This window comes from Rhipicephalus microplus, chromosome 1 (assembly GCF_043290135.1).
Source record: "Rhipicephalus microplus isolate Deutch F79 chromosome 1, USDA_Rmic, whole genome shotgun sequence".
Classification (NCBI taxonomy): Eukaryota; Metazoa; Arthropoda; class Arachnida; order Ixodida; family Ixodidae; genus Rhipicephalus; species Rhipicephalus microplus.
Genome location: NC_134700.1, coordinates 101727030 through 101754735, shown reverse-complemented (window position 1 = coordinate 101754735; position 27706 = coordinate 101727030). Strand labels below are relative to the sequence as shown.

Genomic DNA, 27706 nt, shown 5'->3' with positions numbered 1-27706 from the left:
CTCTCGTTTACACTCTAAGCCAAAAACGGCCGAAATGGGAGCAACGGCTGTTTTTACTCCTTCAGACCGATTGTTACTCTCCGAAAAGACCAAGCGGAACAAGATGGCCGACTTGTTCGAGAATGGGGGAGCAACTGTATTCACCTTAAGTTGGTAAGGGAGCAACGGAAGGAGGAACCGCTGTAAATGCTCTTATCACGCAACGGTTACTCCCCGGCAGGACACCGCACACAAATATGCATGCCGCCCACATTGATATTCATGGGCCAGATTATTGTTTGTTCTGTGTGCCAAACTTCACCAAACCAAAACAGTGATTTATTTTAGCATCTGCAGATAATAAGATAGCAGCGCTGGCTGAACACGGAAGGCCTGAGAATACAGCTACGGCAAGTATACCTAACACACGCAGCAGCAGAATGGAGAGTTGGCACGTCAAAGCGGACCGAACGCCGAAACACGTGCAAAACAACAATAAAAAAAAAAGCCTAGACACGCCGTTCGTCCGCGAAGGAAGGGCGTCAAAGTCGATCAAGCACCGAAACACGTGCATAAGGAGCCCCCCCCCCCCCCCCAGATATATCGGAGAAGAAAAAAAAAAGCGGACCCAGACGCGCTTTTCATCAGCCGTACACTTAGTAGCACACTTCACCGTGTAGTTTGAGGGCAGAATGACAAATCTGCGCCATCTGCGCCCGCACGACAATTGTGGCGCTAGCGTAGTAAGCGACGTAATTTACAAAGTGATTTTTATTCAGTGTTTATGTTTACTAGCACTAAATAAAAATTACGCTAAATTTTTTATATTTAATTATGAGTTTTAGTGTACCTCAATTTTTTTTAAGTGTATTAGGAGAACACACTGAAAGCATTGCGCTGACGCCTGTGCTGCCCCTGCTCAACGTTTTTTTTTTCGGCGCAACTAGGTTCGCGTTCGCACTACTCATATTCATATGGTCTTGGTCTGTGGTCGGCAAGCACATCGACATGCGAGCTTGTGAGCTATGTTTTGATCGTGTGTGTGTGTCGCAGATTGGCGTTTCTACTTATTCGTGATGAAGGTTAGTGTATATTTATCTTTATGGAGCGCGAGGTTGTTGTGGATTTTGCTGCCGGGTGGAACAAACACATCGTAAACACGTCTTCAGCTATCTGCAAGCCTGTTCGCTCGTCGGACAAAGGACTGTGCATGCATCAGCGTGCAGGTGAGTGGCATTTCCAGCAACATTTAATGCTCCCACAATACATTGTTGAGTGGTTGCGCTATTAAAAGAGAAATGATTTGCTCTTTCTTATTTACCGTATCCATTGCTCGCCGTATCGGACTAAATTACCTCTATTATTACCGCCTGCATACCCTCTTGCTTCCCCTGTCACCACTGCAGTGCCAGTGTACTTTTGCAGTTAAATGTTCATTTCCGCAACACTACTTCGCTTGAAAAAAACATTGGGGCGGGGTTGTAGCTGCCTTCATACTGGCACTTTTCTACCATTCGCTTTATGTAACGTTAACGGCTGAGTGTTGGGGCCTTGGGCCGCATTTTTTAGAGCTGTAAAGTGTATGTAAATCAGTAAGTGAACAAATCATTGTCGCATCACTTCACTGGCATAGCCAGGTGGTTGCGCACAGAATTTTTTAGGCCGGTCGTAGGGAGCCCATAATGACGACCATATTCGCTTGCCCGGCCACCAATTCAGATAAGCGGACCCCCCCCCCCCCGCACGTCTCAAAAAAAAAATCTGCCCACATCACTTCGTCACTTGCTTCACCTCTGCGCTTAACGTACTATTTTAAAAGCGCACCATCAAGCGAGCGATTTACATATGGACAGAACAATTGGAGGAGGAATGACCCAAATCTTTCAGATTTCTTTAGTCATGCAAAACCATCGCACAACTGAATATTGTAAAAGACAATCATAAATGCTGTATGTTCTCGTTAGCGTTGTCATTATTCTGCATCATGAAATCTTTATGCGCTGTGAAAACTTGGCATGCCATTGAAGTCGCATATCGAAGTTAATACCAATCGACAAAAATTTCGACAACCTCAATAACGCCGTTTGGGATTTGCCGCATGCACATAATTAGGCTGATTCCCACTTGGCTGTTCCTAACCTGACTTCACTGCTACCAAATGAAACAATATTTGATGCATGTCTTTTACTACCTTTTTTTCAGGGATATGACACAAATTTGGTTATACTGCAGATAAAGATACTCCCAACAATGCTAAAGTACAGAAAGCAAGTGAATTATGGTAAGTGCAGACTTTTTGTACTACGTATATGAAAGCATCGCTTTTTAGGGGCAAACTGTGCATGTGTTGGCCAGAGAATAGTTTATCATGCCACATGGTTACACTGGCACTGACAATTTGATATGGCTCCGCTGGCCCGAGTGTGTGCTCACACTGTTACCGTTAAGATAAAATGTTTATGTTTTCATTGCAGGGATTGCTGTTTGTACTAGAAAGCCAACTGCTAAGATTTGTTTACGCTGGTGCTCCTAAAACTGCGCTTTCCCTATTTACATGGACTTTGGCTTACACAAAGCATAACACTTGGGCCTAGATTCACAAAGCTGTCCATGCGCAGGCCTTCATAACAGCGTTTCTTGACTTGAATTTACCCTGTTTTCTGCAGATGTTTCATGGGTTTAAAAGTGCCACAACATGTTGACCTCCCCCACTCTAAAAAATTCTCGTTCAAAGTTCTGCAAGAGTGGGCTTAACTTTCTTGTGCACCTCCTTGCTGTTCCAAGATCCTGAAGTGTTATGCTATTACTAGAGGTGGCAGTGTTTCTAATGTTTGTATTTCCATCACATTGACCAAGTATGCAATCTTGGCTTGACTGGTAGCACATCCTCAACAAATGCCTTTGTGGCACATGTAGAAGGCAGTACAAAATAAATAGGCAGACATTCACACCGGGAGCTAAGTTCTAATAATGCTTTTTTGGAAACCACGCTGCGCTTATTCCAATTTGTCTAACAGAGCAGTAACCTGTTTGGCTGTGAACCAACAAGACGTTGAACTAATAAAAGCTTCACATCTTGTTGCTCTCAGATATATATGTATTGGCAAGCTATTTGTGACACTGTCAAACAAAGAATCAGAGTATCTGTGCATGCCTTAAGGTATATTGCTTCGTTCACATATCTCGTGGCTGTGACTCGTAAACTGAGTGAACAAATGCACCCTAGTTTACTAAATTTAAAGCATTTTTTGAAGGTAGCACGGTCTACATTTATTTGTCTATAGTTTTGTCCAGCCGTTTGCGTCAGGTACAAGGAAATCTACTGAAGATTATCATGTAGCCTCTGCAAATGGTTGCTTTCAAGCAGGCTTTGCATGCTTGGCTTGTGCATACAGGTATTGCACAATTCAAGACGCAGCAGCGTATAATAGAACAGTAGAATGGAGAGCAACTATGTGCACGAGCTAAATAAGTATTTTAACATGAGCGGACGGTACGTGTTATTTGCCACACACATGATCTCACTTAGAATGCCCATTGGTGAATGGGCTCATAGAAACGTCACTCAGCTGTGTATAGAAAACAAGTTAACTGAACCTGAGGGTATCTTTAACTGCTACAAATATGCCTTGTTGCGGTACTGCACATTTTCTTCCAGAATATTGCTGTCTGAGACATCATGTGAAAAGAGTCTACCACATCAGCATTTATATGGCTTGCCAAGTAACGGTTGGCCGAACCTTCCTTTTTTTTAAATTTCGTTTTGCAGTAGACATCCTAGAATGTAAGCGCTGCTGCAGTGTGTGTGACTCATTGTTATGTATTGATTCTGACATGTTAAACCTCACACTTCTATTTTTTTTTCTTGCAGCAATGAGATGCTTCACATATGCCTGTGGTGACATTCCGCTGTGCTAGCCTGATGGAAACACCAGCTGCGAAACTTGAGTCCTTCAGCATTGGAGAAGTTGCCCTTCTCTCACCAATGAAGACACAGACAGCCCTATGCTAGAAATTCAAGATTGTTTTTCCACAGATGACGCAGAAAACCTTTGATGTATTATGGTGCTTGTTTAGTGCTGGCTGTGGTGTGGCGAAGTCTACTTTTACGTGTGCTCACACGTCGCCTCATAAAAAGAACAATAAAGCATTTATTTTCCTTTCAATATTGTCCACTTTTTGTGTTAGAAGCACCCAAGCAGTGCTCTTCCAAGGAGCTCTCGCCATGTGTTAGGCGTGTGACAAGCATACTCAAAATAAATAGTCATTTCCCCAAGGAGTAACTGGAAGCATGTGCAGCTGGTTTTCAGAGAGTAACTGCGAACACGTGGGAGGAACGGTAAAGAGTAACTGTTGCTCTTAGAAGAGCAACTGGTGGGAGTAATGGTTGGTCCGCAAGGAGCAACTGGTGGGAGTAACTGTTGGTCCGCAGGGAGGAACTGGAGAGAGTAACTGTTCATCCCCAGAAGGAGGAATTGAAAGGAGAGCAATGGTTCCTCTCTCTGCAGTTACTCCTTTTAGGGGAGTAATGGGAGTGGCAATGCAATTGCTCCCTGAAAGGAGCAACCCCTATACCCCTGTTGCTCCCTTTTGGCTTAGAGTGTAGTTCTTGCAGCATTCACAAATAGGCTGTACTTGAAGCTGATGATGAAAACATGCAAGATGTTATAAACTGGATGGCGGTACTTGTAGTTGATGATAAAAAATGTGAGGTGTTATAAGATAGGAATGATGTCACATATTGCGTATGTCATTGGTGGAAGGCAATCGTTCAATTTATTCCGGCGTCGTACGCTAGGAAGAGCATTGTTATAAAATCGAGTGGGCAAAAGTTACGGAGGGTTCATGGTTTACCAGGTTTACCTCGGGAGCTTCACCCACTCACCGTGATTCGCCTTGTGGATACAGCGAAACTTTTTTTTTTGCACCATGCAGCCAATAGCGGCGTTGGCCTCACGTGGCGTTTTCCTGTCGCTAGAAACGTGGTATGCGTTTACAGCTCTATTTGCTTGCGTGCCCGGTTGAAAAATACTACCAAGTTATCAAAACAAACAGCGTTCTCGGCTCGGCGTTGGCGTTTCACAACGGCGTGTCGAGAACACATTTCCGGATGTTCTTGAGAGGCGCCCAGCCAGCGAACGGTCGAGAGTGAGGCATGAACGCGCGAGAAACTTGGGCGTAGGGAGGAGAGAGAAGAACGGCAACAAAACGAGCGGCGAAGCATTGCACCTGTCATTGCACCTGATGGCAATAAAGTCAGCTTCGTATAAACACAAACGCTGCACAAACGCTCGCAGCACAAACGCTACAAATGCGTTTCAAACGCACTGCATTGACGCGGTGGCAAGTCACGTTCAAGTCAAGGAGGTGTAGGCTCCAGTTGCTAGGGGGCGAGAATACGCGCCCGTGACCGGAGCTGTTGCTTACAGGAAGGAAAAAAACGGGAGGGAGCATGACGTCGCGCACCCAGCCTTGGCACGCCAACCGGTTTTGAAGCCATGAAAGTCGGCCCAGCACAGCCCAGGACTTCAGGACCAAATCCTGGTCATCTAGTGTGCCCGCGACAGGGCCGTAAGCCTAGACCTGCCGGTCCCCACGTAGGAGTAGCCGGGTGACGCGTGGCAACCTGAGTGTCTGCACTGGACCATAATAGAGTAGTTCTCACTCACTCACTCACCTAACACGTGACCATTTCCGCAAAATCACGCCAGTTACGAGACTAGCCATTACTTCGGAGTGCGGCGCCCGGTAAATTTTAATCGAAATGCGCTGGTTCGGCGCAGACCAGCCGGCTCACGCAGGTGGTTCAAAGGCGGAACAGTACCGAGAGTACTAAAACCTACGACAAGCTCTGCGTTTTGATCCCGTGTTGCGCCGACAAGTTGGGCTTCACTCATTTGGCGTAATGTTTTCTTCCTACAGGCGGACAGCTGCCGACGCCGAAGTGTGACATGAGGGGGGGGGGGGGGGGGCTACAGTTACTAGGGGCGTGCGCGCCCGCAGCCGTTGCTGTAGGAGAGGTTCAGACTGCATGCCTCTTTCGGCAGCCCGCGTGGCAGAAGAGGCGGGCAGCTTGGGATTTTGCGCACGTGTCGGTATAACGTGGCAATGCTTCTCCCAAACGCACACCCGCACCACCACCGCGCCTCCGCTGCGTGCCACACTGATTGGCTGCGGCGAAACGGCGGACCTCGGCAGGTGGCAAAACGTTCCTCCGAGAGTGATTGCACTTGCTGCCTGGTTTTTGTCCAACTTTCGACGCCTATAGAGGTGGTTTTTGTAGCTTGCCGCGTTGCCACCTCGACGCTTTGCCCCCCCCCCCCCCCCGCTTTCGGTGTGAACAAGCCTCAAGAAATACATTCGTATTCAAAAGTACCAAGCTGGCCGACATTACCAACTAAGTACTAATAGTGCGGAGGCCTCTGAAGGGGATGAGCACTACCATACGTGCAATCAACGTCACGACGCTCGCTAGCATTACTTACTTTCTCTGGTTCAAGCGTCCTCATGATTGTACATTCGTGGTGTGTGGATTCGCGAAACAAAAAGCTTCAGAACTGATGACTTTCGACGCTTCCTTGGAAGGTCATTCATGACCCCTTCCAGACATTATTTGCTGATACAAACTTACAAATGTACAAAATGAACACTTCCTTGTCGTTTAAAAAAGTGGCTAGCCAAAAAATGCGCCAGCTGTTAGGACCCAGTAAGCGTAACCATAGAAATTACATCTTCTGCAGCATACCTGCGTAACCCACCCTGTTTAGTATATTCGCTCACGGCCGATGTTCAGCCTACGATTCTAGAACATTTAAACATGAATCAGACCCTAACTTCGATTATAAAACTGCTCCTTTGGTCATGGTCGTGTCAAGTCACACTCATAATCGACAGTCGAACATTCGGCGACGAGTCTTTGCGACCAACCGTCGGCGCAACTCGTATTACATGTCTGGCACTTCAGAAGATAAATAGAGCACGAAAAAAATTTTCAGACTTACAACTAATGGTATGACCAAAGAACATCTGGTAGAGATTACGCATGTCCTGTAGGTATTCTTGATTTAGTGGACGGTTGTTTCGTAGCTGGCTTTTTAACGCATCAATTCGTCCAATAAGATTTTCAGCCAGCTCCCTGATATCCCGGTGGAACCGCACTAGTCCACGAACATAAATCACTGGAAAGAAAAGAAAAAAACATATGACCATACTTTTATCTACCAGAAACAACCACACTTACGATTGTACATAGCCATCTGCTCTGCAATTTAGAAAAAACCCTTCCTCTGATGCCTTCAAAACAAGGCTTCGACCCACTAGTGAGGAGATGAGCCACTGATTGGTTAGCCTCATTATTTTCATTTCATTTCATTTTTTTTCATTTATTTTGTCCTTAAAGGCCCGAAGGCGTTACATAAGGGGGGACAAGTAACAAGATAGGGTACAATGTTCAGCAGTATATGTAAATAAATAAATAAATTAATAAAAGAAAATACGTTTACACAGGAGACAGGAATCAGAAATCACATTTTCAGAAATCGCAATCATAGCATTTTGCGAAAATACTATGAATAACGCTTTGCCAGAATGAAATCTGCGATTGAGTGATGAAGTAAATGTACACCACAAAAGTGTTGAAAACTCTCATTTCATTTCGAACACATGAAGATGTTTATACGCATATTTACAGCAAAAAACGCCAGGCCTGCGCGAAAGGCACAGCACAGTCACAGCGAAAGATATATTAGCGGTCTTTTAGAGCCTTTTCTCAACACCCATTGGTAACTTATGCAAGCACACTTACTTAATACCCACTATGACATCAATAATTATGTTTTTTGTAGTAGGCTGGCATTCACTTGGCTATTCTTTCTCAATCTTTTAAGAAACATGGTATTCGCTAAACACCTGCAAGGAATTTTGTGCCAGTTGTTCATGCAGTGGCTGCAAACGATGAGAAAATATGCCTGAAGTGGGTATACGCCACAGTTATTGGGTGAACTAGAACAAGCTTTTGTAATGGGTTTGAGCTTTGAACGACCACCTCATTACGCTATTCGCATTTAGCAACGACTGCGTTTTCCCTGTTTTGAAACACTTTATAGGTCGTGCTAATGCGATTGCTTTCCCGATATCAAGCATTCATGGCAATATCACGACATGGCGATATCAAGCATGGCAAGATATCAAGCATGGCCGGGCAAGTTTGCCAACAAGTTCAGTTATAATATTATTATTAGGTTTTATTGGTGCAAGGGAATCTATGGCCAAAGAGCGCCGGTACAAGCTCCGTGTCATTTCAGGTTATTAGTGTAAAAATTAAAACAAATGATGTCTAGTAAACATCTATAATATTTAAAATACACTGCATTTAAAAGGAATGTCACTTTGTTAAAAAATCTTAATTTCGTTGGCGATGAGTGTCTATGACGATAAATGAGTCGACAAGGTTGAAGACCCTCACGGCTGAAGTCCTTGCCTGAGCAAGAACTGCCAAGGCTCAGAAATACTTGTGTTTTTTGCCGTAGGTGGTACCTCACACTTGAGGGACAGCTTTGTGGCTAGGATGGCATGATATGATTGGTAAGAATTTCACTTTCCCAATATATTGAAGAAGTCTCTTAAACTCATCAAGTGATGAATTGGCGAAGGATGAAGTGGAATATGATACCGGTAGAGCTACCTGAAATGGGTCAGTCTTGCTTGGGGAAGCAGAGGACATTGAATGAAGACATGCAAAACGGTCATGGCCCTCTCCACAGTGTATACATATAGGTGGATTAGAGCCTGCTGAAAGGTATTTATGAGTGGCAAAAGCGTGAACTATTCTGAGTCGTGTTAGAGTGACTTCAGTGAATCTGTGGCGTTTTGGGGGGATAACTTTCCTTAGTTGAGGTTTTACTAGGTGGAGTTTATTGTCGACCTGTTTGTCCCATTCATCTTGCCAATGGTTTCGTGATCCTCTTCATATGGTAGGTTTTAGATCCGAACCGGGAACAGTGGTTACCTCTATGGCTTGCCGATCTGTTGATTTTTGTGCATTCTTGTCCGATATTTCACTGCCCTCAATCCCAGAATGACCTGGCACGCAGCAAAACACAATACAAAGTTTTTTGGTTATAGGCTGCACATATTTCATTAGGAGCTTGATTGAAGTGGGGTTCTTGCTGTACTTGCCATAAGACAGGGCAGTGACAACACTCAAATAGTCTGTGTACACTATAGACTTTGATATCTTGTGTTGTATAATGTGCTGTAATAAAAGCACGATACCATAGGCTTCCGCTGTGAAAATGCTGGTATGTGTATGCACGGTTCTGGGGACGGAGAAGTTTTGTCCGTAGGCTGCACAGGATACAGATTCTTGAGGTTTGAAACATCAGAGAAGAATACGGCTACAAAATATTTGTGCTCGAGGGCAAAGAAATGTTGCATAAATAACACACTAAAACAATTTTTACTTTGAGGTCTTACCTGTCACAAGTGACCAGACACTGCTTCCAAGGGGATTGTGTTTAGCGTGGTCAGTGTTCAGTAATTCATCGACACAAATTCAAAGTTTTTCTACTACAGGTCTTATTGCCGATAAAAACGGTGGGGCGATAGGAGGATGTTTTGCATGCAAGCGAGTAGTGCACGCATCATTCACAAGTGTTTGCATGGGTGCTGCTTCATGGGCATGAGTTTAATTGCATAGGGGACTCCCAGATGTGCGCTGATAGTCCAGCGGCCACTGACCTGACTCTTCATAAAGGCTTTGGACAGGGCTGATACGGAATGCACTAAGAGCCAGCCAGATTCCTAAGTGGTATACAGGGTCGAACATTTCAGGTGCTGTCTTTGTAGCTGACTGATATACTATGCATCCATAGTCCATGCATGACAAAACCAGGTTTCTAAACAGAGATATGAGACAGCGACTGTCCGTCCCCCATGACTGATTCAATAGATACTTTAAAAGGTTCATGGTCTTGAGACATTTTAACTTGAGCTGTTTTATGTGCTGCATGAAGGTGAAATCTAAATAAAAAATTACACCGAGAAATTTTAGTTCTTTCAAGACGACTAAGTTTTGTCCATTCATTTGTTTGCAGGGGTCCGTATGTTCACCTTTTTGTCTGGAGAAAAGTAAACTAGTGGTCTTGTCAGCGTTGAATTTAAAACCATTCTTACCAACCTATTTGGCAAGGCGGTTAACACCTAATTGTATATGGCGTTCGCATGGAGTCAAGTTACAAGATTTGAAACTGATTTGGATGTCATCTATATAAACAGAGTACAACACCGCAAGAGAAATAACAGAGCGAAGAGAGTTCAATTATAACTATAAAAAGCGTGCAGCTTAATACTCCACTCTGCGGCACTCCGTTTTATTTAAGAATTCTGCGTGATAACGCACTGCCTATTTTTACACAAACTTCTTTTCAGACAGGTTTTCTCTTAATATGGTAATCAACCTGCTGCACATTGCATAGGACGATAAGTCTTGCAGTAGTCCATATCGCCAGGCAGTATCATATGTCTTCTCAAGGTCAACGAAAACAGAAAGACAGCATTGATTGTGTACTAATGCGTCAGGTATACATGACTTGAGTAAGTCAAGATTGTTAGTTGTGGATCTAGCTGTACCGAAGCCAGACTTGCGCAAGTACAATATACGATTGCATGCTAATAGACCAAACGGTGATTAATTGTTTTTCAAACATTCTGAGTAGGCAGCTTCAGAGTACAATACGCCAATAACTATTTACTGAAAAGCAATCTTTGCCCTGTTTAAGGAACTTTGGGACTATTGCCTCTTTCTAAGCAGAGAGTGTTTTGCCAGTATTGAAAATATTGTTGTGAAGTGCTAAAAGGCATTTTAGATTTTCATCAGGAAGGTTTCTGATCATTTCATAGATCATTGTATAAGAGCCATGTGCAGAATTTTCACAGGAACGAAGGGAAAACTTCAATTCATGTTGTGTTAGTGGTTTATTGTATAATTCTGATACAGGCTTTTTCGGGCGAAGAAATACATTTTCAGCTACACTTTTGTGGCGAAAGAACTCTGCAGTATACCTTTCTGAGCTTGATATATTCTCAAAGTTTCGCCAAGAGTGTTTGCCTGTTCTATTGTATCACCGCAGTCATTCACAAAAGGGAAGGAGTTTGTGTCTTGTTCTTCAAGTGTATGCACCCTAATATACACCTTGCGGGCATTTGTGTAGAAGTTTATTCAGAATATGTAGTGTGTCCAGCTTTCGCGTTTGGCAATATGGCGAATACGCCTGACACTCACTTTGCAACTTCTGAAGTTCATCAAGTTTTATAATGTTGGGTAGCGAGAAAAGTCCTTCATGCTTTGTTTTGCTGTTTTCTGGAAATTTTACACTCCCGATTCCACCATGGCTTTGCGTTGATCCTAATATTACTAGACTGCGGTATACAATTTTTCGAACAAGTGAGGAGATATTGGGCGATATAGTTGGCCATCTTTTCTATGCCGAAGTGGTCCAAATCTTCGAGGCGTAGTGTACATAGCTCTGTGTATTTTTCCCAGTTTTCATCATGAAAGTTCTCGTTTTTACAATAAAAAGTCGGTCATCCCGTTGTCTTGTTTTTAAAAGTGTTAGAAAATGGTCACTTGCATATGGATTAATAATAATTTTCTAAACTAGGTAAGGTAGGAGTCACGGCGACGCAATGGCTAACTCTCTGCATGAATATATATTGTGTGTGATAATGTAGTATGTTGGCTTTTCCTTATTGAACAGACATGCTCCGGATGAGCGAAGAAAGCTTTCCATAGCGCGACCTCTCACACTACATCTGGTATCAGCCCAAAACACACCGTGAACATTAAAATCTCCAATTAAAATATACAATTCTGGGAGCTGATCAATCAGCTTTTCAAACTCTATTTTATTGAACGATTTCTGGGGGGGCGGGTATGTAGAGCGAACAGATAGTTATCAAATGATTAAATAAATTAGCGCGAACAGCCAAAGCCTCAATAGAGCTTTGTAGCGGAATGTGCTGGCATGCTAAGCTTCGTTGTGAAATTATTGCCACACCTTCTGATGAGGAATTGTCACCATTTCGATCTTTGCGAAAAATCACGTATTGATTTAGGAAATTGGTGTGAGTTCAGTTTAAATGAATTTCTTATAGAGAGAACACTAAGATGATAATCATTTAGTGAGTCTTTGATATCATCAAGGTTATAAAACATGCCCCTGGCATTCCACTGTAGAGTTTGCGTGGTCATAGCGAAGAAAAGTCTATGTGTCCTGTGTTCAAATGAACATGTTAGAGATATGTGTGAAAAGAAGGTATGTGTGAAAAGAGGTCACCGACGCTTCCACGGGCAGGTTACGGCAAGTTTCTTTTTAGTTGCGCTCCAAATAGCGCTGATCTTTGGGCGTCGATGACGCTAGTGTTCGTCCATTGATTTCCTTAGCATTCTCCAAGGCGTTGGCAGGTCGAAGAACGGGCTCAGAGACTTGCGTCTCCGGCCTTGGAATTCGATTCACCTTCGGGGCCTGTTGAGTGGAAGGCTGCAGACCTATCTTTGATGTTGGTGGCGCAGCAAAAGCAGCAGCCACCTGAGGGGTGTACGAAGTGACTACTGGGCCACTGCTGGTGACTGCAGTAGACTGCTGAGGCGCTTGTGGCACTACCCCCCGTTGCACCACCTGGGCAAAACTGGTGTGATAAAGGTATGACAGATGGTTGCTTGCTTCACGAACTGTTTCGTTTTCTTTTACTTTTAGTGAGAGTATCTTTTTATTAATCTTCAATTCAGGACATAATCTACAGTAAGCTAGATGACTTCCATCATAGTTCACACAATGTGGAGATGATTCGCCATCATCAGACCTGTGTTCATTAGAGCAGCATTTGGCACATGTCTCCTTCCCCAGCATGTCTTGGATCCATGCCCGTACCGCTGGCACGTAAACCATCGCTGAGGCTTTAGCATGTACGGCCTCACGCTAAGTTTTATGTAGCCTAAAGTGCTTATTTGGGCCGGTTGGTACATGGTCAACGAAGGTACATGGTCAACGGTTGGTACATGGTTACGCGCTGTTTTTTCACTTCGTTTATGTAGCCTGCATCTAGGGTGGCAGGGGGTACACAGCTGTGAAAGGTTAGTAGTATATGTTTAGTGTGGATCCGCTCACTCTTTCGGTGAATCACGATTTTTCAACCATTATAATATTTTGATTCTAGAAGCCATCTAGGAGTTCCTCATCGCTGAAGTGCAAGAAGTCATCTTCCGATATTACATCATGGCTCATGTTCATAGTTTTATGTCCAGACACGGTTACTGGTACATCACCAATACGTTTCAAGTCAATCAATTTCTGAAAATTCTCTCTCTCCTTCAGTTCGAGTAGGGATTCTCCGCAGAGCGTTTTTTTGGCCTTGTAGCCTGGTTCAATGGTGTTTCCAAAGCATTTCGCCATCAGAAATGGAGGCAACTTGCGAGCAGTCAAGTTGCCCTCACTATGGATTACATGATACTTTCAAAACTTCTCAGTGCTTCGCAAGAAGAACTGAAAGGGCGCTTCAGTGTGCCCTCTTTTCTGAGGGCGATCAAGGAAAATGGAAGCTTGTTTAGCCATAAAATACTGCTTGTGTTCGGCCCACCACAGAACCTAACAAGGGGACGTGGCAAGATTTGAACGAAGTCTGCACAACGCAAGGCCTACGCTATCACAATAACCGGATATAGCATGCCCATGCTTTGATACCTACGCGAAGTTAACCCTCGCCACCAGAAAACAATAAGTAAATGGAAAAGAGAAAATGACAGGATTGATTTAGAGATGAGAGAAGATGAATATTTAGGGAGAGAGAGATAGGAAAAGGCGAGTACAGGTTTATCCTGGGTGGGTCAGCCCAAGGGTGCCACCTCCGTGAAGCCGGAAACAAAGGTGTGTGTTGCTTTTGCCGGGGGGCGTCAAAGGTCCAATCACCTGGCGTCGGCTGAACCTCCAGCATTCTCTTTTGTACAGACACAGATAGGCCACGCACGACCAGGTGTGGGAGGAGGTTAACACCCCCCCCCCTTGGCTCGGTTCCGTGGTGGCGCCTAACACCAAACGTCGCCAGGGACCAACAAGCCTAAAGCACCGGCCAGGCTCAGTCTCATTCTTTTGCCAGCAACCACATGCGTCGGACGCAGGAATCATGGGCTTCCTCAGAGCAGCAAAGGTGATTATTGGTGGCCGCGGAAGCAGGTTTACAAGTGAAAGCGACAAGAATTTTGAGATCAGCTGGCCGATTCTGCCAACAGGAGGTGTTGTTTTGAAAGTAGTAATTTTGCACGAAAATATTTAGGTAAGGCCCTTCAATGTCGAAGTTTTTGGGGCACTTTGGACAAAGAACGACTGCTTTCCGACGTGTTGGCGTTAGGTGCTTATCATATAAACCAAGTGTGAATGGTCACGTGTGATGAGTGGAGTGCGCGTTCAAAGTGCGCGCCTTTGGAAAGTGTGCGTCACAGACACAGAAGAAAACAGAGTGCACGCATCGTGCTGCCTAGACAACGACGATGAAGACGGCAGTGAGGACGTCGCATGCACGAGGATGCGTGGCACCCCGTGAACAAAGTAATAGATAAGGTAACCAATAATCATAGACCACGGAGATTTTGAGGTCCAATGGCTGGGTACCATGAAAGCACATATTCTCCTATCGTGACGAGACAAGTGGGCCAGAGCGTAAGTAGAAGCCTGAGCAGAGCAGATCAAGGGGAGTTCGAAAAAGACAGGGCAAGCGGGAGGTCGTCACCGGAACGGGTGCTCAAGATGGGCCGTAGAGCGTCGGACCCGAGCCTGCAGGACTTCAACCGGCCGGGGCCTCCTGCCGTCGTGTTCCCGCTCGAAAAGACCGTGGCCATCCGGTCCTGATTTCGTACCAAGGGCCTGCGGATTTTGGTTCCAACAGGCAAGCCACAGCCGTCGGGCTACGGGCCCGAGCTGTGCGCCCAGCTGCTTGGTCAGGTTGACCCTGGTTCCCTGACGCGTCGCCATCAACCTGCAATCTCTCGTAACCGACAGGTCCACACTCCTAAAGCCAGAGCCATCACGTTCCTGTGTGGTTTCTCGACGTGTCATCACAGCCAGCGTTCCATCATCCCCATCCTGCCCGCGTCCTGAAGCCCGATATACCACGTTCCGGTTTGCTCATCGTCGCCGGGATTCAGCGTGTGGGTGATACCGAACAGATATCTTGCCCTACTCCATCGCGCAGCCCCATTCGGACGTTAGATTCAATTGAACACTTCAAGCTTCTTTGTCGAGTGTTGATAGATGGATTTCGCCATGTCCAGTTAACTGTTTATTAGTTGTTTAGTTTATGAGAGATTTTCGTCTTTTTACTTTTGAATTAAACTTCTTGTTTGAGTTTTGGTACAAACGGCTTTGTCCCTTTGTTAATTCTCTTGTAGGTTTAAACCTTATAGAGCTCTTCTTACTAAACATCTAAAAGAACCTTGCATGACATCGCGTTAAACAATCCAGATTCACTCAAGGGAATACTTCAACTAAAGAAACTCTAGGTCAAGGGAAAAGCTACCTTTTCATAGACCCCCAAGCGCCGCATGCGAGGCCGCCAGACTGTGAAAATACTGACTATTATATGCTGTGGCTGACGAGAATGTGCGTACAGTACAGGCAGCGTTCGATGGCGTGACGGAAGGGACTCGGGAGCGCTGGCGAGTTGAACGTTTTAGCAAAAGGTGTTCGACAACATGCACTGTGCTAATCAAGCTCAGCACTGGAATAAGGGTGGATGATCTGCCATACCAGATCTACAGTGCTGGTGAAGCAGCCCTAGTGCTCGTCCCCGGTCAGCCTGTGCAGTGTCTGCTCTGTAACAAAAAGGGGCATGTGCATCGTGAGGGCAAGGTGCCTCTTTGTTCGCATTGCTGACGCTCCGGGAATCTAGACGCACAGTGCAATCATTCTTACGGCTCAGTGATGGAGTCAGTAGGCCCAACGGATATGGCACAGCATATTGAGGACGTAGCCGAGGCGCAAGATGCCACCCAAGGCACAACAGATGAGAGTGTAGCCGCACTGAACTGCCACGCACCAACATTTACAGAGGATGCTCCACCTAAACCTACGGAACAATCAATAGGTAGTGCAGCAGCACTGGTCAATGCGTCGGAGGATGAGAGAATGGATTTGAGCGGCCAGGTTACTGGAGCGTCTGAACTGGCGTCTCAACAGGGCTGGCCTGCCAAAGGCGTCTCGTGGCATGTAAATATGGACTTGGATTCAAATGAAGGGTAACGAAACGCTGTTGGCACCTCAGAGAGCAGCGCTGTTGACACATTGTTTAAAAGATCTCTGGAGGGAGCCGCTGGGTATGGAAACAAAAGTGGCAAGAATAGCCTGGAGGAACCGCTGCCGAAGTCACCGACTGCGAGACGCACCAGCCTCAGAGCAAGACTCTGTAGTGCTATGGAATGAAAGCTGTGGACAATCCATTCTCAATGGGCAACAAGACTGGTCCCCTGGGGGGTTCCAGACGCGTCTAGCGTTGCATGAAACGTGCCAGGTAAGCGCCTTACTCCTGGCCCACATCATCTGCAACGATAAAATGGCCCCTCTCGTATTCCTTAGATTTCCAACTCTGAATGTTAGAGGCCTTGCTTTTAGGAAAAAACATGGCCAAGTGTATCGGTTGTTGTAGGAAGAAATTTTGGTTATATTGGCAGTGCAGGAGATGAAAGTGGAGGGCGAAGAGGGGACGGAAATCATGGTGTGAAAGTTCACGGCGTTGTATTTTGTCATCGTCAGACATGCAGTAGGTATATCAGGAAGATGCCATCTTTTAGTTAGAAATATGCCTAGTGTGGTAGTAAAGAATGTACTGGTGTGTCTATCAGGTCAATTATTATTGTGCGACATGTGGCGATGAATGGCGAGTTCTTGGAGTCTATGCTCCAACTACGTTGCGGGAATGCCAAAACTCCTTTGATCATTTGCGACAGTACATGTGCAATGAGAAGCAGCTCATATTGGTAGGGGATTTTAATTTTGTATTGAAAAAAAATTGCCCGCAGCTTCTTTCGGGGGAACACTGAGGAGGATGCGGAGCATATAATTGGTTAACGGGGTGTTAAAGTGCGACTTACTTGGGTCGATGGCTAAATTGGTTAACGTGGTTGTGAAATGGGGTGTTAAATTGTGACTTACTTGGGTCGCTGGCTAAATTGATTAACGTGGTTGTAGGAGGGGTGTTTAATGAGTGAACACGTACGACACGTATGCGAAAGGGCGGTGTTTATTTATTGCGACGAACTTTGAGCACTGGCCGGCGCTGGTCGAAGGGACGTCGATCATTGCGACCTCGGACGTCGACGCGCCGTACAAACCAACCGACGAGCGGCAACTGAGCGAGCGAGCACCGACCTTGAGTATATATACAGCGTGACGGCGCATGCACTGTCAGCTGTCGAATGTTCGAGAAGAGGGAGAAGCGCAACGGCGCATGCGCGCGCGTCAGCTGCCGATGTTCTCGAAGCGCGACGGCGCATGCGCGCTACATTATACAGCTAGCGAATGTTCGTGAAGAGGAGAAGCGCACGCGGTGTGTAGAGGAGGAAGGGTGCACAGATGGTGGAGGAGTGAAGCGCGCGCGGTGTGTAGAGGAGGAAGGGATGCACAGATGGTGGAAGAAGGAGGAGGAAGCTTGCGGACGGCGCCGCACTACAAGCCTCGAGTATTAGATGCTCCGCATCTAAAAAAGAGGTCAAGCAGTCGCAAGTTCAAAGACAAAAGCAGTGATGTGCTGGCGCAAGTGATTGTAGACTGAGTTGGTTGACGTAGCAGAATGCCTGGAAACTTACTAGGCAGTTACGTTTACACACTTTCAAGGTGCAAGCAATGCCCCTGTAGACTGACTGTACATAACAGTTAACATAATTGCACAATGTCATTGCTATAACGTTGTAACGATTGCATTTTTGATAACTGCGTAGTAGCGTGCCAGATAGATGCGAAGGAAGAATAAATTAAAGTTTCGTTGTAACAGTGCAACATTAATTTCAATTTTTGAGTTTTTCAACGTTGCCGTCATGAATGAAAACAAAGTAATTGAGGAAGCTGATGTGGAGAAAGTAGGAAAAGAGTGGAACCTTTTCAAACAGTGTATCAAAACAATATCAATTTAGGTGATCATAGTCCTTGCCTTAGAATTTTAAAGAAAGGAAGATAGCCAATATAGTTGCGGAAAAAACTGATAGCACTGGAATGCGAAAAGTCTGGTGTGCATGCCCAGGGTTTGGCGATATCAAAAGGAAGCCATAGATCTATGATGAAGAGCGCTATCGAGAGGCCCAAGCACGAGCCACAGCATTGCAAATGAGTTTAGACGAAAATCCAAAGAAACAGCCACTAGGACGAGAAAAAAGTCATGGAAGGCGGAACAATAAAAAAAATATTGAATGCAATGATGTAGAGACGGCAGTTAACGATACAACTGAACGGGATTTTTTAAACACTGAGGCACTATTCGCTACTAGACCAGTTGATGAGAAAATTAGTCGTTCTTCCTCAGTAGAAAGCCGCGGTTGTCAGACGACACAAAAGCAGTGTTAGAACGACCTGTACCACAAATGGAAGTAGGAAAGGCCATACATGAGCTCCTCTGTCACTATTCTCGAGAGCTACAATTTTCAAAATTTTGTTCTTTCTCTCGCAACTGTGGTACGTGTTGCAAGTGTTGGATTGTTCAAGGGCCAATATACAGAAACTTCATCGTGTGTTCGCGGTGTTCGTGTTAGCCTCATCTTGAGAACAATGCAGCCGAACTAATTAATTTAGGAGTGTGAAAAAGGTAGTTTTCGACTACTACACCTATTCATAAAGGAACTCGTGAACAGGTTTTTTTTCGTAACGTTACTGATTGATTCCGGCGTATGGTGTGCCCAGTGAGGCTCACGAGAGCATTACCTGTATTTGTAGTTGGCACAGATTACATGAATGGCGCTGTCCACGGATATCTCAAGGAGGTGGTTTTAGGTATCCGCTTTTAATGAGTACTTATTTTCAGTGTCATGCAAAAATGTCTACAGAGATGTCTGTGGTGCAATATTACCTGTTTCATTGTATAGGGCCATATACAGTGGGACGGCAAGGGCAGGACGTGCTAAAAAGAGTTAAAAGAATGCAAGTGGCTCCTGCCACAAAGGTCTTTTTTAATGCTTCACACTGAATCTTTGCACGTGAAGGTACTTCAAGAAGAGCGGGGTGCCATGCCACCTTCGGGGTCATACTTCCTCATTTGTAGTAAGCCAGAAAGTATTGACGCTGTTTCTTTTTTTTTTTGCATTGCTCGGAGGTGGTGTATTTTTGGGGTGTATTGCAGAAGGCAATAAAAATGGCAGCATATCCACGGAGTGAATGATGGAGAGTGGGGCGAAGTATTCGTCCGTCTATTCGTTTTTGCTTCCGTCCGTCCATGCGTCCATGTGACCGTCCATGCTTGCAACCGCCCGTCCATGCATGCGATTGTTCGTTCGTCCGTCCCTGCGTTCGTCTATGCATCCGCCTTTGCGTCCATTCATGCATCCATCCATGCATCTGTCTGTGTGTCCGTTCGTCCATCTATTCAACACTCCAAGTACCACCCTCTCGCATCTGTTCATCACATATTCCCCATATAGAAGCACCGCCATGCAGCAGACATTCCAAGGACTAAACGAGAGGTGGCACACGCACACTTTCTTATGGCTTGCGCTTCGAGTCTACTTCCCACCCTTAACCACCTCGAGTTCATGGTACATACTAGTTTATTGTATTCATGCCACTGGTGCTCAACGCTCGCTAAACGTTTCTAAATTTAAGGAGTTTACACCTAGCGAGTTTAACGTAGCAACCCTTTCTTGTCAGATAGTGCTCAATGTACATGCCAATGGCTGCTAATGGGGAATGAGGGACAGGAGCATTCGACTTTCATTTTTCTTACGGCTTGCGCTTCGTATCTACTTCCCACCTTTAACCACGTCGAGGTCATGGTATATGCTAGTTCATTGTATTCATGGCACTGTGGCTCAACGCTCGCTAAACCTTTCTAGAACTATGGAGGTTACTCCCAGCGAGTTTAACGTAGCAACCTTTTCTTGTCAGATAGTGGTCAATGTACATGGCAATGGCAGCTAATTGGCAATAAGAGACAGCAGCATTCGGCTTTTAGTTAACGCGCATGCCACGTAATTTTTATTGTTCAAAAAAGCACAGAAGAAATCTTCCACCGGCACCACCTTGCAGGTCAAAATGTAACACTGGTTACACACTACGACTACGACTACGACTACGAGGGATGAACGGGTGCCGCTTCAAGGAGCTTCGCCCCTAAAAGCGATTCCCGCTAGACCCATATGGTATCATATTTCTCCCGATTGATAATGAGGATGGTGTGTCATGTGACCTAATATGGGCAACCGGCCTTCTTTGTTTATGGCAGGCCCATATCGCAGGATTTTACTGTGATTCTGATGCACGACTAGCGAGATTGTACTTTGGAGAGCGCATGGCAAAGCTTATAAAGCTTACGAAAACACAGGAGTCTGTTCCTTAGTTCTTGTTGAGGGTGGTACCCCTGTATGATGATTATGAAGAGAGTGCCATAGGGGCAAAATCCGAGCGGTAAATTAACTCAAAGAAGAGAAGAAAGAAGACTGGGCAGCGAACGTGGGCAGCTGGTTTCGATGGTTGTCGGGGCTTTCGACCCCGTGTCCTGGACGCTCACCCCGTCGAGCTTGACCTGGACGCCAGCAAGATGTTAGGGTGCGGGGCATCGACGTAAGCTCGAGCCAGCGAGCTACACGAAAAGGTGTGTTCCCACCGAGTGCGCCACCGCGACGGACTCAACACCATGTTGCCCGGTGCTACGGTCACCGCAATGACGGTGCGCGTGAGTGTCGTTTTGAAAACTTGGTGGGGCGAGAGTAAAGTGTGTTTAGTGTTGAGATGTAGACTTACGTCTCGTGTGGACAGGAACTTGCCAGTAGGCTTTCTTTCACTTCGTATCGTCCTGGTGTTCTTTGCGAGATTTTTTCGTGTGTTCTTGTCCTTGTCCAATATAAAGAACGTCTTGGTGTTATCAGGTCGTCTTGAGTGTGTTCGATGACCTGGGCCTATTGAGTAAACCCCTTATTCACCACAATTCGCAAGCCTTGCCAGTATCGGCACTACCATCTTCCCGCCAAAAATCCGTCACGCTCAAGATGCCTGTTGACTTGCAAAGACTACTATGTATTGAAGAGGAGGTCGGTTGGTCTTGCTTCGATTTAGAGCGAATGTTGAGAGAATACATCGAAGAGGAACGCGGGAAGATTGCTTTCGAACTGCAGTACATATGCAAAGACGATAATGACTATGAGCATGTAAGACAGGAAGGAGAGAAGCTACTGTCGGAAATACAATCGGCTATCTCTGACATACAAAGATTGAGAGACGCAAAGCTGCACGTAATAAGGCTAATGAGGTGGCTAGGGTAAAACCTCACCAATACGAGACATATATTGCTGGTTCGCTGACACGCGAAAACGTGAATGATAAAGAATTTGACGTCGTTGCTCCTGATACAGTCTGCAACTACATGTGCGAAGCGGACATGTGGCGACCACACAGTTCGCAGTGATACAGAGCACGTTAGTCTTTGCCTTTCTCTGTTAGGACCTGTTAGGCAAACTAACACTGTTGCAAACATATCTCTGTCTTTGACTTCAGAACCGCCAAGTGGTCGCGGTAGCAGGAGTGATGTGAAGGAAAGCGCAGCCAGTAACCATGGCACTGTTGACGTACAGGAAGCTTGCGTACTTCGCGAAAGCAGGCCAGCAGAGTGTATTCTAGGCCCGAGTCAGGCGACATACCCTGCCGGCTGAAATGATCGTTCAGAAGCTCAAGTTAAAGGAAGTTCCTGACGACATTCCTGAAATAGAGCCGCAAGGACAAAGGTTGGGCAAGATAGACCTGAACCCCCAAAGCACTAGAGCAGTTAGGAACATGATAAGCCCAATACATGGCTATTGGTACCACTTCGGAACACATGGGCATCCATCCAAAGGAAGCTTGTAGTGCTGAGGTTACCACCCAGCCGGATACTCAGGTACAGATTTCATGGTTGAGTACTGGTGGTTGGAACTTAGCAGCGTCTCCAAGGCTCCACGTTACCCATAAGTGAGCCGAAATGAAGAACGCTGGTTCTGCGCGAGCACTTTGAAGAAAAAGGAATCAGCCTATAAACCCGGTGCATTGATACCCAACTGACCTGTGCTCCCATTGTATGTTTACTTTTGTGATGCCCAATTGTGCCTCTTAGGTATTGTTACATTGCATATGACAACAAAATAAGTTGAATTGTTCTCCACTTTTGAGATAGGCTCACGTCAAATCTGCGCAAGACATGTTCCTTGGTGAAACAAAGAGAATATATTCAATGTGACATTAAAATGAATGCTGCAAATAGTGCACTTCTATGCCGGTAAAACTTTGAGTGTATATTGAAGTGCTCCCTAAGTGCCGGTGAAATACTTGGAGATTCCAGCCTACAACATCTGTGTTACTCCGTATCAAACATGTGCGTCTGAACTTCGACCCGGAAACGGATTTTGAACCGTATGAATGTCACCAACCAAAGTGTCTATCCGACACCACCTCTACATCCTTCGGTATCATGAAGTTGCACGCTCTGTGGACTATAGTTCAACAGTAGCAGCCAAAGTGCGTGCAACTTTATTGAAGAAGGGGGAAGATTGTGTTGATTATGACGAGAGCGCCATAGGGGCAAAATCGGAGCGGAAAATTAACTCGAAGAAGAGAAGAAAGGAGACTGGGCAGCGAACGTGGGCAGCCGGCTTCCATGGTTGTCGGGGCTTTCGACCCTGTGTCCTGGACGCTCGCCCCATCGAGCGTGACCTGGACGCCAGCAAGATGTCAGGGTGCGGGACATCGACGTAAGCTCGAGCCAGCGAGCTACACGAGAAGGTGTGTTCCCATCGAGGACGCCACCGGGACTTACTCAACGCCATGTTGTCCTGTGCTACGGTCACCGCAACAGCGGTGCGCGTGAGTGTCGTTTTAAAAACTTGGTGGCGCGGGAGTAAAGTGTGCTAAATGTTGAGATGTAGACTTACGTCTCGCATGGACAGCAACTTGCCAGTAGACGTTTTCACCTCGTATCGTCCTGATGTTTTTTGTGAGATTTTTTCGTGTGTGTTCTTGTCCTCGTCCAATAAAAAGAACGTCTTCGTGTAATCAGGTTGTCTTGAGTGCGTCCGATGTCCTTGGCTTATTGAGTAAACGCCTTACTCACCACACCCTGAAAGCTATCAAGAAATTTTCACGCTAGTGTCTCTTCAGTAGGACTCCCACCACTTGTTTTCGCCACATTTAGGGCATTGTTCATGCACATAGTTTCTGGAAACAGGCAATACCGCAAAAAACTGGCCTGGCTGAGTGGTAGACTACTGGACTGGCACCCAGTGGGTCCGGGTTCGAGTCCCAATGTGTCGGTATTGCTAGGTTTATTATGATTTCATGCGATGTGGTTAAGGACACCGGTTGTGGCGGCGGCGGTGGTGGCTAAGGCGCTGCACATGACCCGAATGTGGATCGCATAACTGCTTTCACTGCAAAATTATAGTCGGTGACAAGCTATAAGAATAAAAAGTAAAGTGTACCACTGTCCATTTGTATTAGGCGCGCCCACCTGCAGCCGCTCAATACAATAACGTAACAGTTAGGATGAACCAATGACAAATTCAGTATGATGCCATTTACGACGAGCATGTATTTCATTCCTCCAAGGCGACAAGAGGCGATGGGCCGCTCCACCGAGACCGGCAGGTGTCTATTCTGTTTTCTGTGGTGTTTTCTTCGCAAGAAAAAGCTATTTCATCCACTGACCATAAGCATCGTCCTCGTCGGATGTCAATCGTTGCTGGCGTTTATGATTTTGCAGCGTTTGAGGTACACCAAAGCGGCAGAGACTCACTGCGTTCCTCTGGTTTGGCAGCGCAAAACAGCAACACGGCGTCTGTTCTCTGCGTCGCAAAGATCACTACTCTCGTCGATTGTCGTCATGGCCATTCGTGTGAAATAAGGTGAAGGTGAAGGCTGAATGTGCGTGCCCGCGTTTTGTGGAGTGTGTGAGTCTGTTAATTACCACCCCCTAGAGCCATGGTATCAGCATTGTCACATGTGCTTGAGTGACTCTTTACTATAGTGTCGCAACGCAGGAATGTCGGTGATCTTTTGCGATATGCACTGTAGTGTGCGCACATATGAGTGTTGAAAGTGCGGGTGAGGTGCTAGAAAAAAGTCACCCAGAGGACCTGCAGGCTAGCGTGACACAGTACAAGAGCAAACAAACAAGGTGGGGAGAATATGCATTGGTGCATGCATTGTAAAGCGCATTGTGGTAATCGTGTATGTGTGTGTGAATATTTAGACGTGTGCCGATTGGCACAGTTGCGTCATTGCCACCGGCTCATAATTAACTGTCAACTTGAAGTGTCGGCTGCGTAAGCGCCAGTCTCACGCTCGAAGTAATAACGCCTCACATAAAAAGCCGTGCGAGCTTGTTCAAACTGAGAAATGACGCGAGCTATGTAATATCACTGCATTGATCGTGCTTAACAGAGCGACCACAATAAACCACGATCAGCTACATCGATCGTTATCGTCACGGAAGCGATGCCGCTAGAGTTATTGCTGAGCGAAAAAAAACATTTCGTTTTTTTAGAAAATTGTTTCATCCATAGGAATATGATATTAGCAGGTTTTCATTTTGCCTGTGTTGCGTGCATCTATCGCGCATATAGATTACTAGGTTATAATATATTACAGCCCCACGAAAGAAAGATGGATGCATTGCATTCCACTGTAAAAGAAAAGTCTGGAATGCCATTCACCAACGCCGACTAAATTTCAAGGCCGAAAGGCTGCCGCAGTGACGTCAGAGGTTGGGGGCCCAGTTGCCCAACTGAGCAGGCTCAGTAAGACTTTTTTTTCACGTCTTTTATTCGGCCTAATCAAGCCGCAGCAGCTGCGAGAGTGGGAGCATTGGTTTTCCTAAAACGTGAACGAAACACAGGCTTTCCGCCGCGTTCGTGGCGTAACTGGGCCCCCACCCTCTGACATCACTGCGGCAGCCTTTCGGCCTTGAAATTTAGTCGGCGTTGCATTCACTCGCATTCCCTTGAGAGAGAAAACCCTCTTGTTTGCACAGACGCACGTTTGCACAGACACTTTCAGACGCTGCGCTGTGCTCCCTACCGGGCTGCAGAAATTAGGCGCCTTCTTCCTCTTCTAATCTGTACCACCACCACCACTTTCAATGAAGGTAGTGGCCCCTGTTGCAGCAAAACTTGGCCCTGCTTTGAAAAAGCTGAATGTTTAAGCTGATGGAGGGCAAGTTATCGAAGCAAAAGAAAATCACCTACAGCTTTCAGTCACCACCACTTTAGCCGCGTACATCGCCTTGGCATTAGAGAGTTTTAGTACTGCGTACGCTGCGTACGTGATGGCATTGCGTACGTAATGACGCCACGTTCTGCGTGGTGCGCATGCGCAGACCACAACGCGCACGTAGCGCATTACGTACGCAGCCGCTACGTACGCACGCATGAGATGCGTGCGTGCGTACGTATGAGGTGATCGCGCCGCTCTCGAAAAAGTTCGCGACAGCGCGAGATATCGTTTGGCAAAATGGCGGCATCGAAGCCAAGCACCGACCGGCTCTGTGGCTTAAAATATGGCCATAATCTGGCTGTAACACTTGGACTGGCTCACATTGGTTGTCAAGAAAACGTACTTCTTTTTTGATCTACCAGATGACGCAACACGCGTCACGCTCGTTGCGAACGCGGGTACTACGGCGTACTAAAAGCCGATTAGTGGCAAACGACGCCACGTAACGCAAGGCGCTTGCGTGATGCGTACGTAGCACCATTCCGCAGTACTAAAACTCTCTATTATCTTACCGACAACGTACGCAGTTACCCGTGCACTGTCAGGCACAGTGCGCGCTACGTCCTTTTTTTAGGGGTGAAGCTCCTTATAGCGGGACCCGTTCGTCCCTCGTAGTCGTAGTTGTAGTCGTAGTGTGTAACCGGTCTTAAGCTTTCACTTCCAAGGTATTGCCAGTGGGAGATTCCTGCTGTGCGTTTTTGAACAATAAAAAAATTCGCAGCGTGCGCGTCAACTAAAAACTGAATTTTTTTGTTTGTCGGGTCGTCAAAGACAGCGGACGCACATCACGTGGGCTCCGTCTTCCAAGAAATATTTGCCAGTGATTTTCGGTCATTCAGCCCATAAATTTTACAACGCAAGCGGAAACTCACCAGGATTACACTGGCACCGAAATTCAAGGTTAGAAAAGACTTTCTTGCCAGATTTGAGCGGTTTTCAACCCGAGACCCTTTCGCCCGACGCTCACGCAAGCCGGCCACCCGACGAGACGCGCTGAGCATCTCCTCTGACGCGGGCGCTTTCTTCGCCCATCAACAATGGAAGTCCAAGTGAACGGGGAGCATATCTCCCCAGAAGAGTTTCTCGAGGCAAGGATTGGTGCACCATCGGATATAAGACCCAAGTTAACCGCGTAAACGCGCAGAGCAACACCCAGAACGGGGCCCCCTCCTGCACCGGCGAGGGAACGGACTGCAACCGGCAGCGTTCGCGTCGACAAGTGTAACTTCAAGCAGCAAGTCATCAGAAGCAGCAAAAGGCCACTACTCCCACGGAACGATTTCAAGATTGTGATACGACCACGAGGAGGCCTCGACGTGGCCACCACTGCTGGAACCGTGCGCCTCGCATCGGCGATTTACCGCGCGGCCAACGTACCGGCGCATGAAGCAGGGGAGGACACGGTGTGCTCCAATAATTATCAAAACATCATCGTCGTGAGCACACCCCATGTCTCTCACGCCGATAAGCACAGACAGCTTCAAGCCATCACCATCGGCAACCGCCACACCGAGGTTAGTGCGTACGAGACGGCCCCCGACAACACGGTGAAGGGAATAATCAGGGGCATCCAATGGAAGAAGACGTCAAGTCCATCCACACCAGCATAGTTCACGCACTTAACCCTTACGCCCTGGCAGCCAAACGACTCAACAACACCATGACTGTCATAGTGGCGTTTGAAGGACCGCGAGTGCCCACTTAGGTCAGGTACGGCGGCGCTCTTCTTCGCTGCACCTGGTATCGTAAGAAATCGACATGTGTCACTGCTGCGGGAGACTTGGTCACCGCATGGACGTGTGCCCAAAGCCCAAGGACAAAGTGTGTCGTGGTTGTGACGGCCTTAACCCAGGCGCCAACCACCAGTGTTCCCCCCATTGCAAGCTGTGTGGGGGCGCACACATGACGGCGGACCACAACTGCCGTGCAAGATACAAAACGCCCTACATTGTGACGAAGAAACAATGGGAACGACGCAGGGCTAACGAGAAGGCAGAGGCCACTGCCACCAACTATTTCACCAGTAAACCCCGCTGAAGATCCAGGACACACAGTCGAAGCCACTCCTGATCTCGTAGCCGCACACCGGGACCCCGAAAGCAGCAGCGATGCCGAGCTCACAGCCGAACACCTGGACGGACCCCAACGAGGGACGCCAAGGCAACTGATTCGGTGAGCTTTGCAGATTGGTCAAAGGAAAACGCGCAACAAGCGCGGAGGCTGGCGGCAAAACACACACTAAGATA

General features: G+C 46.5%; 1 protein-coding gene across 1 annotated transcript in view; it reads right to left on the bottom strand.

Annotated features, from left to right (window-relative positions):
- The window catches only part of LOC142765568 (uncharacterized), a 100872-nt gene that overhangs the window by 50692 nt on the left and 22474 nt on the right, over positions 1–27706 (bottom strand). Inside the window, exon 2 of the mRNA XM_075866744.1 lies at positions 6981–7157. Within this exon, the coding sequence (XP_075722859.1) occupies positions 6981–7157 (177 nt within the window). The remainder of the gene's footprint in view (positions 1–6980; positions 7158–27706) is intronic.